The 19,096-nt window shown below is 36.7% G+C and overlaps 1 protein-coding gene across 3 annotated transcripts in view; it reads left to right on the top strand.

Moving 5' to 3' along the window:
• The window catches only part of DPP8 (dipeptidyl peptidase 8), a 62,474-nt gene that overhangs the window by 21,226 nt on the left and 22,152 nt on the right, over nucleotides 1–19,096 (top strand). For all 3 annotated transcript variants that reach the window (XM_049905261.1, XM_049905259.1, XM_049905262.1), the window contains exons 5-15: nucleotides 1,120–1,293; nucleotides 2,363–2,531; nucleotides 4,954–5,064; nucleotides 7,279–7,407; nucleotides 8,416–8,477; nucleotides 9,292–9,392; nucleotides 10,040–10,217; nucleotides 11,080–11,239; nucleotides 14,683–14,762; nucleotides 17,227–17,379; nucleotides 17,671–17,806. In XM_049905261.1, coding sequence (XP_049761218.1) covers nucleotides 1,120–1,293; nucleotides 2,363–2,531; nucleotides 4,954–5,064; nucleotides 7,279–7,407; nucleotides 8,416–8,477; nucleotides 9,292–9,392; nucleotides 10,040–10,217; nucleotides 11,080–11,239; nucleotides 14,683–14,762; nucleotides 17,227–17,379; nucleotides 17,671–17,806 — 1,453 coding nt within the window. The remainder of the gene's footprint in view (nucleotides 1–1,119; nucleotides 1,294–2,362; nucleotides 2,532–4,953; nucleotides 5,065–7,278; nucleotides 7,408–8,415; nucleotides 8,478–9,291; nucleotides 9,393–10,039; nucleotides 10,218–11,079; nucleotides 11,240–14,682; nucleotides 14,763–17,226; nucleotides 17,380–17,670; nucleotides 17,807–19,096) is intronic.

The following is a 19,096-nucleotide window of genomic DNA, read 5'->3' as shown; positions in this document are numbered from 1 at the left end:
ATGTGTGAGAAGTAAACCCAATTTTATCTTTTACTGATTTAAAAAGTCCCATCTTTTCCCCATCACCCTTTTCTTACTAGTTTCTGTATTCAGTTTTCCATTTTGGATCTGCTGTTCTGTTGGTTTTTCTCTTTATTCATGTGTCAAAAGTTATTTATTATAAAAATTTTAATTTTTTAGTATCTGATAACTCTAGCCATATTCCTTGCAGTTGATCTTTTTCAGGGTTCTTTTTTACCATCTTGCTTGTTTATTCTTTCAAATAATAAATTTTGTAATCACAATGTTATAAATACAGAGTTCTCTAAGGACCTCGGAGGTCATGGTCCCCAGACTTTCTGTTAGCCCAAGACAGGAACCATTCCCACAGCCAACTCTTCAGACTGGACTATAAGGTAGAAAATGATACTGGTGAAGAGTGAGCTTCTTGGATTGAGTAGACACATGAGACTATGTGGGCAGCTCCTGTCCAGAGGGGAGATGAGAAGGCAGAGGGGGACAGAAGCTGACTGAATGGACATGAAAGAGGGTGGAGAGAAGGAGTGTGCTGTGTCATTCATTGGGGGAGAGCAACTAGCAAGGTATATATGAATTTTTGAATGAGAGACTGACTTGATTTGTAAACTTTCACTTAAAGCACAATGAAAATTTTAAAAAATAATGGTTCTAGAAAAAAATAAATACTGAGTTCTGTCGTGAAGGATAATTTCTTAGCTCTGAAATTTCTTGTGTTCTGATTATAAAGCACTAAGACATATTAGGTACAGATCCAGCCTGGTGACGGTTCGGGAGAAAAAGAGGGAAGATATTCAAACATAATCACATACTCAGAACTACATTTGGCTTTGACGGGAACAGTCTTAAGAGACAGTTAAAACAAAAGGGTCAGAATTAATAAAAGTTCATGAAAATCTGTTCCATGAATTTGCTTTTTTTGTAGTGGAGCCTAACATACATATGCAGATGTGCATGTATGTAATTAAACACTAATAAACATGACACGAAAAGAAATGTATATAACTAGGTGGGCTTTTAGCAGGATTCTGTGGTTGTCTCTCTTTTTAACCTCACAAGTTTTCAGAAGCCTGTGGTAGCTGACTGCTCTTTCCTTTGCATTAGGCAACACTGGACTATGGGATGTATTCTCGAGAAGAAGAGCTATTAAGAGAAAGAAAACGCATTGGAACAGTTGGAATTGCTTCTTATGATTATCACCAAGGAAGCGGAACATTTCTGTTTCAAGCCGGTAGTGGAATTTATCATGTAAAAGATGGAGGGCCACAAGGATTTACCGTAAGTTTGAGTGAGTTGTTAGTTGCTGTCGAGTCGATTCTGACTCATGGCGACCCCATGTGTGTGGAGTAGAACTGCTCCATAGGGTTTTCAAGGCTCTGACCTTTCGGAAGCAAATTGCCAGGCCTGTCTTCTAAGGCTCCTCTGGGTGGGTTCAAACTGCCAGCCTTCCAGCTGCTAGTTGAGCACCTAACCATTTATGCCACCCAGGGACTTCTAAGTTTGATTGTACTGCTCATTAAATCTTTTTTGGATCCTAAAGATTTTTTTGCACTCAAATCAGAAAAATAATTAACAAGCAAACCAAAAATTTGTTTGCCTGACAAATAAGAAATTTAGTAGTAATAAAAAAAATGGATGTTACTTTCCAGTGTCTAGAATTAATAATTTTTAGTTTTGTATGGGAGATTAACTTGAACTGTAAACTTTCACTTACAATAAAAAATAATAATTTTTTTAATGGTATTAGTATGCATTTTTTTTTTAATGTTAAATATACCTACTGTAAGAAGACAGTAAAGGACATTAATGCCCTTTTTTATGTGTAAATGCTGACAGGGATTTTGGAAAATGATGTTATCACAAGACAATCCATTTTTCCCTTAAAAGTTTTAATTTATCCTAATAAATTAAGGTGGATTTTAAATGGTTGTATTCCTTGCAATTCCTTATGTGCTATTAGAACTACTATTTCTATAGAGTTGTGATGATTCTGGCTTTTATTATATTTTTATGGGCAAACTTTTGAATTGGTAAAATTAATTTTAAATATATAGTACATATTTAATACATGTTTGATAAAATACCTAATAATAATTACCCCATTAAGCAGCTTTGGGCAATAAAGTGATAATGTCTGTCTTTCTTCTCCTGTTAACTTTAGCATTCTAATTCATAGGGAAAGAAAATTAGTTCTTCCTTATAAGTTAAGGCATATGAGAGTCTCTGTTTTTCTGGGGAACCATTATCATGGTTGGCATTTACCTAGACGTTCTTACAGGAAGGGTGCTGGCAGGTGGAGTGATACATCACCTTAATACTTGCCTTAGAATGATGTTTATTTTTCTAGCAACAACCCTTACGACCAAACTTAGTGGAGACTAGTTGTCCCAACATACGGATGGACCCAAAATTATGCCCTGCTGATCCAGACTGGATTGCATTTATACATAGCAATGACATCTGGATATCCAACATCGTAACCAGAGAGGAGAGGAGGCTCACCTACGTGCATAATGGTAATGCAGAAGTCTTCAAACATACTTTCCTGAAAAAATTTCTAAAATTTAATTTGCTTTTGTGTGCATTTTGAAATTGAAGCAAGCAGCATGATCTTTACATTTTAAATTCATATCTGGTTTTGGCTCTGTCATTAATTCTAAAACCCAAAAAGCTCTGAAAACAGAAAGGTTTTCATTAGCTTAGTGCAAAAACTCAGTTCGTGGCAAAATCTGACCTGACGTGACCTGACCTCAGGATATTTATAATCCTAATCCTACTTAGTGTGCCTATTCATAAGTTTGCTGCAGGAATGTTGATGTATTTGATTACAGGGTATTTGATTACCTTGCTGCAGAGCTTACATAATATATGGTAGATGTACAGTATATCTAAAATCCTCAAAACTCTGAATTCTAAACACTTATGGACTCAAGCTTTTTGGGTAAGGGATTATTGGTTCGTACTGTACGTTCATTTCGTACAATATAGAAAACACAGATAATCAAAAAAATAATAAAACTTGCATGTAAAATTAAAATCAATGCTACAAACGTACTAAACCCAAACCAAACTCATTGCTGTCGAGTCAATTCCAACTCATAGTGACCCTGTCAGACAGAGTAGAACTGCCTTATAGGGTTTCTAAGGAGTGGCTGGTGGATTCAAACAGCCGTAGCAGTTTGCAGCCATAGCTGTTAACCACTCTGCCACCAGGGCTGCTAACCAAAAGGTCGTCAGTCCGAATCCACCAGCTGGTCCTTGGAAACTGTATGGGGCAGTTCTGCTCTGTCCTATAGGGTGGCTGTGAGTCAAAATCAACCCAACAGCAGTGGGTTTACACACCTACTGGTCTGGCGAAAGTGAAAAAGATTGAGACCATCAAATATATAATACAACCATTTCAGGAAATTGGCAGTTTCTTATAAACATATACTAACCATACTACCCAGCTTTTCCCCTCCTTGATATTTATTCAAGAGAAATAAAAACATATGTCCACAAAAACCCTTTTATGTGGATGCTCATGGCATCTTTACTCATAATACCAAAGACGGGAAGCAGCCCAGATACTCGTTAACAAGAGAATGGATAGAAGAGTGTGATATACTCCTACAATGGAGTAGGACTTCATAATAACCAGGAATGAACTACTGGTGTATGTAACAACGTTAATAAACCTCAGAAGAAGCCAGACATCTCTGAACAATATGTGTAATAATTGTTCAGTGTGAACCTAACTTGCTGTGCAAACTTTCACTGAAAACTCAATAAAATATTATTAAAAATAAGCCAGACACAAAATATATACTCTGTGATTTCATTTATGTAAAATTCTAGAATATGCAAAACCAGCCTGTGGCAATAGAAATCAGATGACTGCTTCTTTGGCAGTGGACATTAACTGGGAAGGGGCATGAGAAAATATTCTAGGGGGCTGGAAATAGTCTGTCTTAATAGGGATGTGATTACAAAAGTATATGCATTTGGCAAATGAAGATTTATAAATTATACAACAATGGGGAAAAAAAAACCTTGCCTGTGATCCCACTACCTGCAGATAAGCACTGATAACATCTTGGTTTATATCCCAACACTTTTTCAGAAATACCTGTGTATAGTATTTTTATAAGTGGATTCACAGTGTATATTCCATTCAGTAAAGTGTATTTTTTCATTTGAGTGTTGTAAACATTTCCCCATGTCAGAAAATCTTCAATGATTGTGATTTTTAAAAGCAGTTTCCTTTCTTCGAATTCTTTCCTGGAAATGAAAGTGTGAAAGCAGATGAAAGCTGAACTGCTCTGGGGAAATGGGAGGGAGGAGGAGCGGAGGAGGTATATGGTCTACCAGTTCTGTTCCAGGTCTAAAGATTTACTGTTCTGTACAGGAGAATTGTAAGTCACTTTGACCCTTTACATGCATTGTTTTCTTCCATGATTCTAGTGAAATGGGAAAATAATAACATTTATGGAACATGTACTATGGCCTAGGCTGTGTTCTAAGTGCTTTATATGTGAATTAACTCATTTACTCCTCATAGTAACTTTACAAGGTCAGCTATTATCCCCATTTACAAATAGAATACGGCAGCAGAATGGACTGAGTGATTTGCCCAAGGTCAAAGAGTTGGTAAATGGTGTTCAGATTTGAACTCATTCCGTCTGACCCCACAGTCCACCATTACACTATAGCTACCTCTCAAAATAAACAAAAAAAAGTTTTGCCGTAATTGTATTTGTTAGAACAAGACTTTAACATGGATAGAGAAACCGCTTCAAGCAACTGAACTCTATTACGTAAATAGCACTTTTTTTTTATAGAAAATGTTATAAATATTTTAATATTATAAATATATAATTTTTTAAATAGACTTTCTGCATTGTACCTATGAAAAGATAGAGAGCTTTCTGTGGTAATGTCCCTTTTATGTTTGTCTAGAGCTAGCCAACATGGAAGAGGATCCCAGATCGGCTGGAGTTGCTACTTTTGTTCTTCAAGAAGAATTTGATAGATATTCTGGCTATTGGTGGTGTCCAGAAGCTGAATTAGGTAAAAGAGTGCAATGTAACGTATTACAGATCATTTACAGTATTATGAGATTCTACTACCAATTGGTTAAAGATTCTAAATCTTGCGTAATAGATTCTAAAGTGATGAAGATTGTTTCCTACCGGTAGTTATTTGGAATATACAGACTGTATCCCACTATAATGTATCCTAGTGAAAACATTTGCATTGTGGTTCAGTGCCTTAGACTCCCCACCTTCCTTTGCCAGTATTTCACCTAGAAGCTGGTCTTTGTAATGTTGGTGGCAACATTGGTAACAAAACTAAAAATATCACACCTTAATAAGAACTGCTATAAAAACATATGGTTGAGCTAGAAAGTCTCCATGAGCAGATGGCCAAGTTAGTGTGTGAATGGGTAAGAAAAAAGGGAACAAATTCCTTCTTCTAGGTGGATTTATTCCACTGCTTAAGAAACTTGAGAAACAGCTCTCTAATGCAATGGCTTTCAAACTTTTTGACCATGATCCAATTAGAAATTTGTTTTACCTTGTGGCCCAATATACAATACATGTAATATATATGTTAAATTTGTCAGGTATAGATATATCCCTGCATGTGTCTGTCAGGTTGTCATACTGTGGGGACTTGCGTGTTGCTGTGATGCTGGAAGCTGTGCCACCAGTATTCAGAGTTGTATCCGTTCACCATACCTATTCAATCTGTATGCCAAGCAAATAATCCAAAAAGATGGACTATGTGAAGAAGAACGGGGCATCAGGATTAGAGGAAGACTTGTTAATAACCTGTGTTATGCAGATGACACAACCTTGCTTGCTGAAAGTGAAAAAGACTTGAAGCACTTATTAATGAAGATCAAAGACCACAGCCTTCAGTATGGATTAAACCTCAACATAAAGAAAACAAAAATCCTCACAGCTGGACCAATGACCAACATCACGATAAACAGAGAAAAGATTGAAGTTGTCAAGGATCACGTTTTACTTGGATCCACGATCAACACCCATGGTAGCAGCAGTCAAGAAATCGAAAGATGCATTGCACTGGGCAAATCTGCTGCACAGGACATCTTTAAAATGTAGAAAAGCAAAAATGTCACCTTGAAGACTATGGTGCACCTGACCCAAGCCATGGTATTTTCAATCGCATCATATGCATGTAAAAGCTGAACAGTGAATAAGGAAGACTGAAGAAGAATTAACACCTTTGAATTGTGGTGTTGGTGAATATTGACTATATCGTGGATTGCCAAAAGAACGAACAAATCTGTCTTGGAAGAAGTACAACCAGAATGTTCCTTAGAAGCAAGGATGATGGCAAGACTGCATCTTAAATATTTTGGACATGTTGTCAGGAAGGACCTGGAGAAAGGACATCATGCTTGGTAACATACAGGATCAGCAGAAAAGAGGAAGACCCTCAATGAGTTGGATGGACACATTGCTGCAACAATGAGCTCAAGCGTAACGATTGTAATGATGGCGCAGGACCGGGCCGTGTGTCGTTCTGTTGTGCATGGGGTCGCTATGAGTCGAAACTGACTCAACGGCACTTCACAGGAACATAGATATGTCCGTATCTGAGAGATTTAATGAAGCAATGCTTATCCATATGTGTGATGCAATCTGATATTGTATATTCTTTGCTGTTTTATTTTTTAAAATACTAGTTATGACTCATAGATTTCATGACCCACTAATGAGTTGCAAATAGCAGTCTGAGTACTTCATAACCATGAAAAATACTTATTGTTAAGAGATGGCTTGAATTTGGACATTTTATTTTAAGGTACAAAAAGTTTTGCCATAATTCTGTTTGTTAGAACAAGACTTTGGCATGAATAGAGAAACTGTTCAAAACAACTGGATTCTATTTAAATAGCGTTTACTTTTTTTATAAGAAATATTATCAATGTAATTTTCTGAACAAAGAATATATTCATTTTAAGGTATGCGAAGAATGAAATCCTTCAAAAGTTATTCCCCTGTCCTAAATGTATATATATACATGCTATCTTCAGTTTTTGCCCTCCAAAAGGAATAACCCTTAGTAAAAAGTGCCTTAGCAGTAACTCATTTTGCTATTGCAAAGACCAGTGATACCTTCATACATGAGAGTATCAGATTATAGACAATATATTTTCACCCTGGGAAATTAATGCTACAGGGAATGGTCACTTATGATTACTTTCTGAGATAATTCTTTTAAATCTTCAATATCTAAATTCTTTTTAAGCTCCCAGTGGTGGCAAAATTCTTAGAATTCTGTATGAAGAAAATGATGAATCTGAGGTGGAAATTATTCATGTTACATCCCCTATGTTGGAAACGAGGAGGGCAGATTCATTCCGCTACCCTAAAACAGGTACAGTAATCCACTGGCATTCACATTCACTCCTTTCTTCTTTCTGTACAAGATTCTGTTTGCAGTCATCCAAAGTATAGTCAGAGTGGTTATTTACAGCCTTAATAAAGATGGGTTCATTCAGTGTCACTCTGATTTTTGAATTACAGGCTTAACCCCTTTTTACTTCAAGGAATGAATAAGCAGTAACCTTTGTTAGCAAGAGACGATTTTTAAGGGATTATGTTCTTAATAAATTAGTAATTTTTTTCCATCTTGCTGTTTACAGCACTGCAATTGTAAAAATCATACACAGTTTCCCATCTTTATTTCATGCTGACTCTTGGTGTTTTTCAGCCTCCTTTTTATTTATTGTACCATAAACAGCACGTACAACATTTCCTCAGTTTCTACATTGTACACTTCAGCAACATTGATCACATTCTTCAAGTTGTGCATGCATTTTCAGTCTTTGTCCAAACTTTCCAACCACCTTTAACATATCTGCAGTGCACTCTAAGCAAAAACTCTTCTTTCCCTCTCCCTACCATCCCTGGTAACCACAAAATACTTTTGATTTCCATATATATACTTATTTCACATGAGCGATATCACATAGTGTTTGTCCTTTTGTGTCTGACTAGTTTTGCTCAGCATAATGTCCTCGAGGTTCACCATGTTGTGGCATGCATGAGGACTTCATTCTTGTTTATGGTTGAATAATATTCCGTTGTATACATATACCAGTGTTTCCTTATCCATTCATCAGTTGATGGACATTTCAGTTGTTTCCACCTTTTGGCTATTGTGAATAGTGCTGCAGTGAACATTAGTGTCCATATGCCTTGGCCTCCTTTTTCGATACCCATATTTAAAAGTATGAATTTAAAAGTATGACCTGAGAGTCTTGCTCAGTAAAGCCCTGATACATATGGTATTCATGACTTAAGAATAAAAGGGAGTGATCGGATAAAATCATTTGAGTAATTTTGGAGATGCATTACTATTCATTTATATCTCTTTATAAAGGCACACCAAATCCAAAAGTCACTTTTAAGATGTCGGAAATAATGATTGATGCTGAAGGAAGGGTAAGCATAAAATGTCGTGTTGCCTTTTTATGTCCTTTGACTAGTCAGTCTAGTTGGGGGTCTTAGATATGCTTTTTTTGTTTTTTGGAGTTGTTGAATTTACTGAGGCACCTGTGGATCATGATTTCAGGTTGACCTAAATTTCTACTTTGAACATTTCCGGCATGTCCCCATGATAGGAATATGGGGATGTGCATATTTACCACTCCTTTCAGTAGTTCTTCCATCTTTGCCTTTATTAATTCGCCAGGTCAGTGTAAAAAAAAAATAGTACTGTAGGTTATTGGCTGGTGAATTACCTTCTGTGTTGGGCAGATGCCTGTGGTAGATTAAATAGCCCACATCTCTCTTGTACTGCTGCTTTCCGTTGGGACAGTCAGATGTTTATAAGCTGCATAAAAAGCAGTCTTCTCTGCTAGACTTCAGAAGAAAAAAAGTGTGCTTACCAAGGGCCATTTCATTACTCTATTACACAAATATGTTTTAGGCTAAAATACAGGGAACTAAACCCTAATATTTTTCTTAGATTCTAAAGTGATGAAAACTTAGTTTTACCAGTTACTCTCAGGTTCTGTTAGTATAACTCACGAAAGAGACATTTAGACTGTGCTCGTTCTTGTGGTTAGAACTTTTTTAGGCCTAAGGGCACCCGTGTAGGTAACTCACAACTTAACTGCTGATTTCGCTTTTACCATATGTGACTGAAAGATACCTAAGTCTGAAACAGTATCTATTAAAGATTACAGTTTAAGTAGACTAGTGAGCCTAGTTATTTAAGTTTTCTATAACTAGATTCTTTTTTCTTTTTTAATAGATTTTAGATGTCATAGATAAGGAACTAATTCAGCCTTTTGAGATTCTGTTCGAAGGAGTTGAATATATTGCCAGAGCTGGATGGACTCCAGAGGGAAAATAGTGCGTATGTTAAATTGTCGCTTCTTTACATCTGATTTAGGATCCAGACCTTTAGAAATGACTTTGCTATTAGTTTGTCCTACACCTGCAGCTGCCTTCGCGTGTAAACTTGCAGTGTGTTGTTTCTGCACATGGGATTTTCCTGAACTGAGATTTGTGGGTTCGTAATCCTATAAGCCTAGCATTTTCATATGTCTCTTACTTAGCCAGTCATGGTTTCATTGTTATTTGTGGTTAAGTTTTATGACTTTAAGTTTTATACGTAAGTGTGTGTGTGTTTTATTGTATAATTTGAGGAGAAGTATTTGCAGAGCCTTACGTGACACAGATGATTACGTATGGCTCCTGTGTCTAACGTAGATGACAAGAGTTCCATGAGACTGACATTTAGTGATTATAAAGGGAGAAAACAATTTCACAGCCCACCTGTGGTTTTGGAAATTTAAAGAAAACCACTTTTTAAAAACTTTTCAAAGAACTTTTAAAAATAAGTGTAGAGTATCTTTACTTAACCATTTGTAATTTATCATCTAACATATACTAAAGCAGTTCTTTCATTGTGGTTGTGTCAGGGGAGAGAGTAGAAGAGTATTGTTCATTTTCTGAGACTTTGCTTGATTTCTGGTGCTTCTCTTCTGTTTGAACAGTGCATGGTCCATCCTACTAGATCGCTCACAGACCCGCCTCCAGATAGTGTTGATCTCACCTGAGCTGTTTGTCCCGGTAGAAGATGATGCCATGGAAAGACAGGGCCTTGTCGAGTCTGTGCCTGACTCGGTGACACCGCTGATTATTTATGAAGAAACAACAGACGTCTGGATAAATGTACATACGTTTTTCCTGTGCTTGGTTAAATGTTTTCTCAGAATAGTCAAGCAAATTAAATTTCACAGCCAACTACCTATATATCTATGTGTGTGTGTATATATATTTTTTTACATTTAGGGGAACTGTGAATGTTATTTTCTTAGTTTGAGCATCTCAAGTCAGAACGATGGTCCAAGAGTGTAAGGATGTGTAGCTAGAAAGTAGATTCTGGGTGCAGATTTGCCATTGTTGCTGGACGTTTCAGATACTGAATCCATAGCCTCGTCATCAGTGCTCCTGAGAGAACTTCAAGGGTCCTGTCTAGAAAAGTCTTTTCACTTTTAAGTTGACAAACTGTATACCAAAATAGACCGGTTTTGGATTGAATTCTGCGTTTTCCAATTTACTAGAAAAGATTTAAGATACAAAATAAAGCCGGCTCATTCACTAGTTGAATGTCATTCACCCGAAACAGATGATCATTCCATCTGAGAATGACATATTCCAGAGAGATTATTTCTCTTTCGAAAAGAAAATTTAAAAGAATTTTTTCTCATCATATCTATAATTTATATCATTAAGTAAACCTTACACCGCATTTCAAAGGATTACAGAGAATAAGAAAAAGCTTTTGGTTTTTTTTTTTTTTTTTTTCCATTTGAAAACACTTAATTCTCAATGATGAAATCTTTGGCTAAAGTAAGATAAATCCGAAAGGTCCAGGCAAAATCTGTGTTATAAATACACCATGAACCCTGGCACTGACAGTGATTTATATTTCTGAGTACACTTATCAGGTAATTCTTGCTTAGCTTAATTGAATTTTTTATGTAGTATTTTTTGTTAATGTGTATAGTAAATTAAGCTATTCATTTTACAGATTCACGACATCTTCCATGTTTTTCCCCAAAGTCATGAAGATGAAATCGAGTTTATTTTTGCCTCTGAATGCAAAACAGGTTTCCGTCATTTATATAAAATCACATCCATTTTAAAGGAGAGCAAATATAAGCGATCCAGTGGAGGACTGCCTGCCCCAAGTAAGAAATTCTTTCTTATTTAAAAAAGAAAAAATGGTGGGGTGGGACAGAGTAATGTCATGCATCTTTTGTATATTTTGTAAGCATTAGTACTTGCTTCATTAAACTTAGATACATAAAATATGAATACATGCCATGTGTGAAAACATAGGACAGAGTTCTTGATGTATATCCAATAAACTATTAATAGTGAGTAACCTCTGAGTAGTGGGATTACTTACTTTTACTTTCTACTTTTTCTTTGACTGATTTTTAATTTGTTTAAAGTGAGCCCATATTTTTATATTTAAAAAAATTTTTTAAATGTTACATATATGCTTATTAAATATTTTTATATACTAGATTTTTTAAAATACTGTCTGTATCTGTACTTAAGTTAATTTATAGTTACAGCCCTTCAGATTGATATACTTATGTTGCCCAAGGTGAAATTGCATATTGTGTCAGCTGAAGTTAATTTCTCTTTTAAAAATAGTGAATTTTTACAGAATGGGTGCGTAAGGCTAGAAAAAGTGAAATGGTCCATCAAGTACTTTGGGCTTTTTTTTTTTAAAGTTGAGTTATAGTTTTCTACCTTAATGATACAGTTTGTTTCGAAATAGTAGGCACTTTATGGTAAGTTACGTTAGATGCTTAACTGCCATTTATAACTTACAGACTCAGTGTGGCCTTTTAAATATCATTCTGACTTGGGAAATGGGGAGGTACATCTTGGAACTAGTAAATATTGTCTGTGATTCTGCTCCTTTCTCTTAGCCTAATTTTTTAAGGCAGGCAAGTTCTTATATAGCCAAGATGGGGAATTTCATCCCTTACAGCCTTTAGCTTAACTTGGCTTTCAGTATGAAATTGCCCTTACCAGCTCCTCAGTTGTTTGGAAGTTAAATCCACTTAAGGAATTCTAGGAAGGTTAGTGATGAAAACTGGTCAAGGAGCTGTGAGTAGTAGCTGAGTAACTAAAGTGACATTTTAGGGACAGTAATTAAAAGATGTTAACTTAAAATTTTATACCCCAGTTGAAGAGTATAAGAAGAGCCTCAGTTAACATTGCAGGAACGCCAATGCTCTGGTCCCCATTTTTTCAGTCTCTGGGCCCCTCTGTCTGCCTCTTCTTTCCTTCTCCCTCCTTCTTCCTTAGTCTTTTTTTGCTCCAAGCCTTTCCCCTTTTCTTTGATATCCACTTCATTTTCTTCCTCGCTCCTCTTGCTCAAGTTGCTATAATGTGAAACAATTAAATATCGTTAGCATATATGTGAAATAATGTTTTCTGATCATAAAGTTTAAAGTACTATGTTAATTTTTTATATCTTAAAAAAAAAACCAAGCTAAGTATGGACTCCTGGTTAAAACCCTATACCATCTCACTGTAAGCCTGTCCTCAACTGTCACTCCTGCACCGTAGATAGATACCAGCAACTGGGAAAAAGAGGATAATTTTCATTGTCTCACCTCTTCCTTAGGCCACTGATAGAGCTTCAGTACCAAGACAGAAGCTCAGAAAGACAAAGAGGGCAGGCATATTGGTATTTACTATAGTAAAAACTTACCTGGTATATTTTTTGGAATATTAAGAACAATTCTATTAAAATTTTTCTTCTGTGGCTTTTAAAGGACTTCGTTGCATTTCTAGAAAAGGTTGTCAACTCATCATATTTCCTTGTTTGGCTAACCAGAATTTGAGGAATTCAAGTGTTTAATTCTCTTTTGGCTTTGATGGAAGAATCTGTTTTGCTTTTTACTGTTAAATACATGGATCATTCCACTCATTAATCCAAAGTATTCGAGTGTTGTTAGGTGCCGTCAAGTTGGTTCTGACTCATAGTGATCTGTGTACAACAGAATGAAACACTGCCAGGTCCTGTGCCGTCCTCACAGTCGTTACGCTTGAGCCCATTGTTGCAGCCACTCTGTCAGTCCATCTCACTGAGGGTCTTCCTTTTTGTCATTGACTCTCCACTTTACCAAGCATGATGTCCTTCTCCAGGGACTGTTCCCTTCTGATAACATCTCCAAAGTACGTGAGACCAAGTCTTGGCATCCTTGCTTCTAAGGAGCATTCTGACTGTACTTCTTCCAAGACACATTTGTTCGTTCTTCTGGCAGTCCATGGTATATTGAATATTCTTCGCCAACACCATAATTCAAAGGCATCAATTCTTCAGTCTTCCGTATTCATTGTCCAGCTTTCGCATTCATATGAGGTGATTAAAAATACCATGTCTTCAGTCAGGTACACCTTAGTCCTCGAAGTTACATCTTTGCTTTTTAACACTCTAAAGAGATCTTTTGAAGCAGATTTGCCCAATGCAGTATGTTTAATTTCTTGACTGCTGTGTCCATGGGCATTGATTGTGAATCCAAGTAAAATGAAATCCTTGACAACTTCAGTCTTTTCTCTGTTTATCACAATGTTGCTTATTGGTTCAGTTATGAGGATTTTTTGTTTTCTTTATGTTGAGATGCAGTCCATGCTGAAGGCTGTAGCCTTTGATCTTCAGTAGTAAGTGCTTCAAGTCCTCTTCACTTTCAGCAGGCAAGGTTGTGTTATCTGCATATCACGGGTTGTTAATGAGTTTTACTCCATTCCTGATGCTGTGTCCTTCTTCATATAGCCCAGCTTTTCCGATTATTTGCTCAGCATTAAAAAAAAAAAAACCTGTTGCCATTGCATTGATTCCATAGCAAATATATTGAATAAGTATGGTGAAAGGATACAATGCTGATGCACACCTTTCCTGACTTTAAACCATGCAGTATCCCCTTGTTCTGTTTGAACTACTTCTTCTTGGTCTATGTACAGGCTCCTCATGAGCACAATTAAGTGTTGTGGAATTCCCATTCTTTGAAATGGTATCCATTATTTGTTATGATCCACACAGTTGAATTTAGCAGTATTGTGGATTCATAACTTGGATTTTTTTTAACTGAGGTAAAATTCATGTAACCTAAAATTAACCATTTTTAAGTGAACGTTTCAATGGCATTTAGAACATTTACAGTGTTGTACAACCAGCACCTCTCTCTGGTTCCAAAATGTTTTCATCACCACAAACTAGGGCTTCAAACCTGTTTGTTCCAGTTCGAACCCCTGCTGAGGATCTGCATTTCCAACAAGCTCCCAGGTGATGCTAGTGATGCTAGTGCCGCTGGTTAGGGACCAATTCTGAGAACCACTAATAGAGCAGTGGGTTTCAAAATTTATTATATGTAAGAATCACGTGGGGATTTTGTTAAACTGTAGATTCTGATTCAGTGTATCTGGGGTGGAAATGCAAATTCTCAACAGGGGTTCGAACCAGAACGAAGAGGTTTGAAGCCCTGCCCCAAGCATAGGCTTTTTAATGCAGCTTTTTAGAAAAAAGAGGATAGAATACTATTTTTCATTGTTAGATTTGCTTATAGTCTGATAAAAAGTACTGAATTATAACTGTATTTACCTTTAGGTGATTTCAAGTGTCCTGTCAAAGAGGAAATAGCAATTACCAGTGGTGAATGGGAAGTTCTTGGCCGGCATGGATCTAATGTATGTTCTCTCACTCTACTGATGTGTTTGGTCGACATCTGCTGTGTGTATGCAGTCTGTGACTTCACATGACCTCAGTATTTTGAAAATATTGTTAGGGCCTAAAAGAAGTCAAGAACTTGAAAAGAAAGAATCTTAGTTTAAATTATAAATCTCACCTGTTATAGTGCCCTGGTATTGGATGTGTTCTGGCTGCCGATGGTCACTATTTTCAAATATGTTATTGCTGCTTAATAAAGAAAGGTCTGGTCCACCCTTTTGGAGTCTGGCCAAAGTGGATAAGGATATAGTTTCTACATTATAACATGCGTTTACCTATTTATCTTATCTCACAAATTTAAACTTCCAGCCAGCACCTAAGAAGAAATTGATAGGGAAGGGAAATCCGCCCATTCCCCTCTCAACATGTGGGTTCATGGTAGCAGTTCAATGAATTCTGATTGTTTCTATTGTTCCTTTCATAGCACCTACATGCACTTCAGCTTTCAGTCAGGTGGTCAGTTTCATGGGATCTCTTAAGAACTCCCTTCTTTGTAGGTGACACATACAGTTCAGGCGATGTATACTACCAGGATTTAATTTATTGAAGGCCTAAATGCCATCTCCTCCGATTGAGATGGAGATTTATTGAAGGATTATGCATTCTGCCTACTGTAGAGGTCACATGTAGTCACCAAGGTGATCACGGGAAAGAATGAAAACCCAGCTCCCGGGTTCGCTTTTGTTGATAAACTTTAGAATATCACAGGTGGCCTTTAAAGTCTCATTTCCACTGAGAGTTTCACATGGCCTTTGGGTGATGTGTCCAGATGTATTTTCTTTTTAGGGACCTTGAATGTTAATGTCACCTTAGAATTCTAGGTTCAGATAACAGAAAATTACACTAGTGAAAATTTCATGTTGTGTAATGGTTGGAGGACTACAAACCGTTAAATAATACCAGGGAAACCCCCAAAATTGTATTTACACAGATCTGTACCTTATTTGGGCGACCTAAATATGCCTCTAGTACTTGCAATTATGTTTTCTTTTTTCTTTCCTTTATGCTTATTTATGTGATATGTTTGTCTCTTCTGTTTTCTTTCTCTCCTTGCTTTTTTTTTTAAGTTACCTTTTTTCTTCTCTTTTTCCTGTCACCCTGTTCCCACCTAAAGATTTCTAACTGAATAAAGCTTTGAGACTTTGAAGCCCAGGTGACCCTGATTGTTGGAAGGTGGTTCTCAAACTGTTGTCCCTGGACCAACAGTAATGCATCAGCATCACTCAGGAACTTGTTAGAAATGCAGACTCAGGCCCACCCCAGCCATCCTGAATTAGAAACACTGGGGGTAGGGCCCAGCAGTCTGCATTTAACAAGCCCTCCAGGAGATTCTGATACTTCTGTTGAATAGTTACATGAAACAAAGAAAAAACCATTATAGATGGAGGGGAAATTGACCATCTCTTCAGTTTTGAAAGCCAGACTCCCAGCTGCTAAATCAAGAGCAGAATCAGTCCTAAGGTCTTAGAGAAATTAACACAAAACTGGAAGTTTCATGAATGTTCTGCTGTCTCCTATCATTTGTATCTCTTCTTGTGTTATGTGGACCTGCTTAACCTCAAATGTCTTTGTCTTTATGCATGCTAAAAAATGTTTAATGATGATGTAGAAATTTCCTGAAAAAAATGTGATATTTGAAAACACACGCTTTTAGAAATGTGTCTTGTTTTCTTTGCTGTGTAAAAAAATTATTTTTGAATTTTTAATAAACATTGTTTGAGTTGGCTGTAGAAGGTTTTTAAAAGGAACAATAAAAGAAAACCACTTATTCAGAATCCACTGTAATTTGGATAGAGTAGTAATTGAATTCAGCTGTGTTTATTCTTAATTTTTTTTTTGAGTTCTGAGTGAAGACTTAAAAGATCTTATCCATACTCATTTATAAACTAAATTATACCAGGGTTGAAACTGATTGAGTTCAAATATTCTTTAACCCAAGAGATAAAACACTTCCAAAATTTGTACAAGAGGCCAAGAAGTACCACCTAAAGTAATATACTGCACTGAGAAATATACAGGCTCCTAAAATTTGACTCTTTCAAGTATGCATGAAAAGTTGACCTAAACTGTACTATGGTTTTTTTTTTTTTTTTTTTCTGTAAAGAGTTATTTAATGAAATAATTTTTATATCATAAGAAAAGCACACACTCTCACCAGATAGAAAACCCTACCAACAGCATACAATTCAGGTGTCTTTTTTCATTCTAGATAGGATCTATATTTAGCTTTAAGTCATAAACAAAGTTAACTTGGGTTGATTAACATTGGTGACAAAATAGAGAGATATTAGTTGAATAGTAACTCAAATAATTCAAAATAAGAGTGAGATAGGAGAGTTATTCTTTAGATATTATGTTTGTTGTATTACTGGCCTTGCCAGGGACATGGGTAGCACTGACTTTTTGTTGTTGGTGTTTTGGCAGATCCGAGTTGATGAAGTCAGGAAGCTGGTATATTTTGAAGGCACCAAAGACTCCCCTTTAGAACATCACCTGTACGTGGTCAGTTATGTAAATCCTGGAGAGGTGACAAGGCTGACCGACCGTGGCTACTCCCACTCCTGCTACATCAGCCGGGTATTAAGTCTGTGTGTGAAAAGCATTTCCTGTCATATAAAAATCTCTCTGCTCATGTAATACCCCTTTTGGTGATGTAAAAATTGGTGAAATTGATTCTTTAGGTGTCTGATCCTCTTAGAAAAAGCTTTAAAAAGCTTAGCCTTAACTTCAGCATTGTGTATGTACATAAATGGCCAGACTTTTACCACAGTCCTGCCACAGCCTAGTGCAGATGTAACAGCAGGTAATCAATCTGTTTTCACTTGTCCCTCTCTGGGGAAAAACAGTAATTGTTTCTCTCTTCTCTAGCATTGTGACTTCTTTATAAGTAAGTATAGTAACCAGAAGAATCCACACTGTGTGTCCCTTTACAAGTTGTCAAGTACTGAAGAAGACCCAACTTGCAAAACAAAGGAATTCTGGGCCACCATTTTGGATTCAGCAGGTACTTATTTTCCCTGTGTTGTAGTTGTCATTAGGTGCCATCGAGTCAATTCTGACTCATAACAACCCCAGGTACAACAAAACACTGCCCAGTCCTGTGCCACCCGCACAATATTTGCTATCTTTGAGCCCACTGTTGCAGCCTCTCTGTCAGTCCATCTCCTTGAGGGTCTTCCTCTTTGTCACTGCCCCTCCCCTCTACTTTACCAACTATAATTGTCTTTCCCCAGGGACTGGTCCCTTTTGATAACGTGTCCAAAGTACATGAGATGAGGTCTCGCCGTCCTTGCTTTTAAGAAGCATCCTGGCTATACTTCTTCCAAGACAGATTTGTTTGTTCTTCTGGCAATCTGTGGTATATTGAATATTCTTCACCAGCACCGTAATTCAGAGGCATCAAATCATCAGTCTTCTTATTCATTGTCCAGCTTTCGCATGCATATGAGGCAATTGAAATTAAAAATATCATGGCTCGAGTCAGGCGCACATTAGTCCTCAAAGTGACATTTTTTCCTTTCAGCACTTTAAAGAGGTCTTCTGCAGCATATTTACCCAGTGCAATATATCATTTGATTTCTTGACTGCTGCTTCCGTGGGCATTGATTGTGAATCCAAGTAAAATAGAACCCTTGACAACTTCAGTCTTTTTTCCATTTGTCATAATGATGCTTATTGGTTCAGTTGTGAGGATTTTTTGTTTTCTTTATCTTGAAGTGTAATCCGTAGTGAAGTCTTTGATGTTCATCAGTAAGTGCTTTAAGCCCTCTTCATTTTCAGCAGCAGAGTTGTGTCATCTGCATAACGCAGGTTGTTAATGAGTCTTCCTGCAATCCTGATGCCACATTCTTCATATAGCCCAGCTTTTTGGATTATTTGCTTTGAATACAGATTGAATAAATATGGTGAAAGGATGCAACCCTGATGCACACCTTTCCTGATTTTAAAGCACGTAGTATCCCATTATTCTGTTTTAATGACTGCCTCTTGGTCTATGTACAGGTTCTGCATGAGCACAATTAAGTGTTCTGGAATTCCTATTTTTCGTAATGTTACCTATAATTATGATCTGCACAGTTGAATGCCTTTGCATAGTCAATAAAACACAGGTAAACATCTTTCTGGTATTCTCTGCTTTCAGCCAAGGTCCATCTGACATGAGCAATGATATCCCTTGTTCCATGTTATCTTCTAAATCTAGTTTGAATTTCTGGCAGTTCCCTGTCAATGTATCGCTGCAACCATTTTGAATTATCTTTAGTATAATTTTACTTGCGTGTGATATTAATCATAT

Source organism: Elephas maximus, chromosome 13 (assembly GCF_024166365.1).
Source record: "Elephas maximus indicus isolate mEleMax1 chromosome 13, mEleMax1 primary haplotype, whole genome shotgun sequence".
NCBI classification, from domain to species: domain Eukaryota; kingdom Metazoa; phylum Chordata; class Mammalia; order Proboscidea; family Elephantidae; genus Elephas; species Elephas maximus.
Note: the sequence above shows the minus strand (reverse complement) of the source record. Positions and strands in the feature narration are given on the sequence as shown.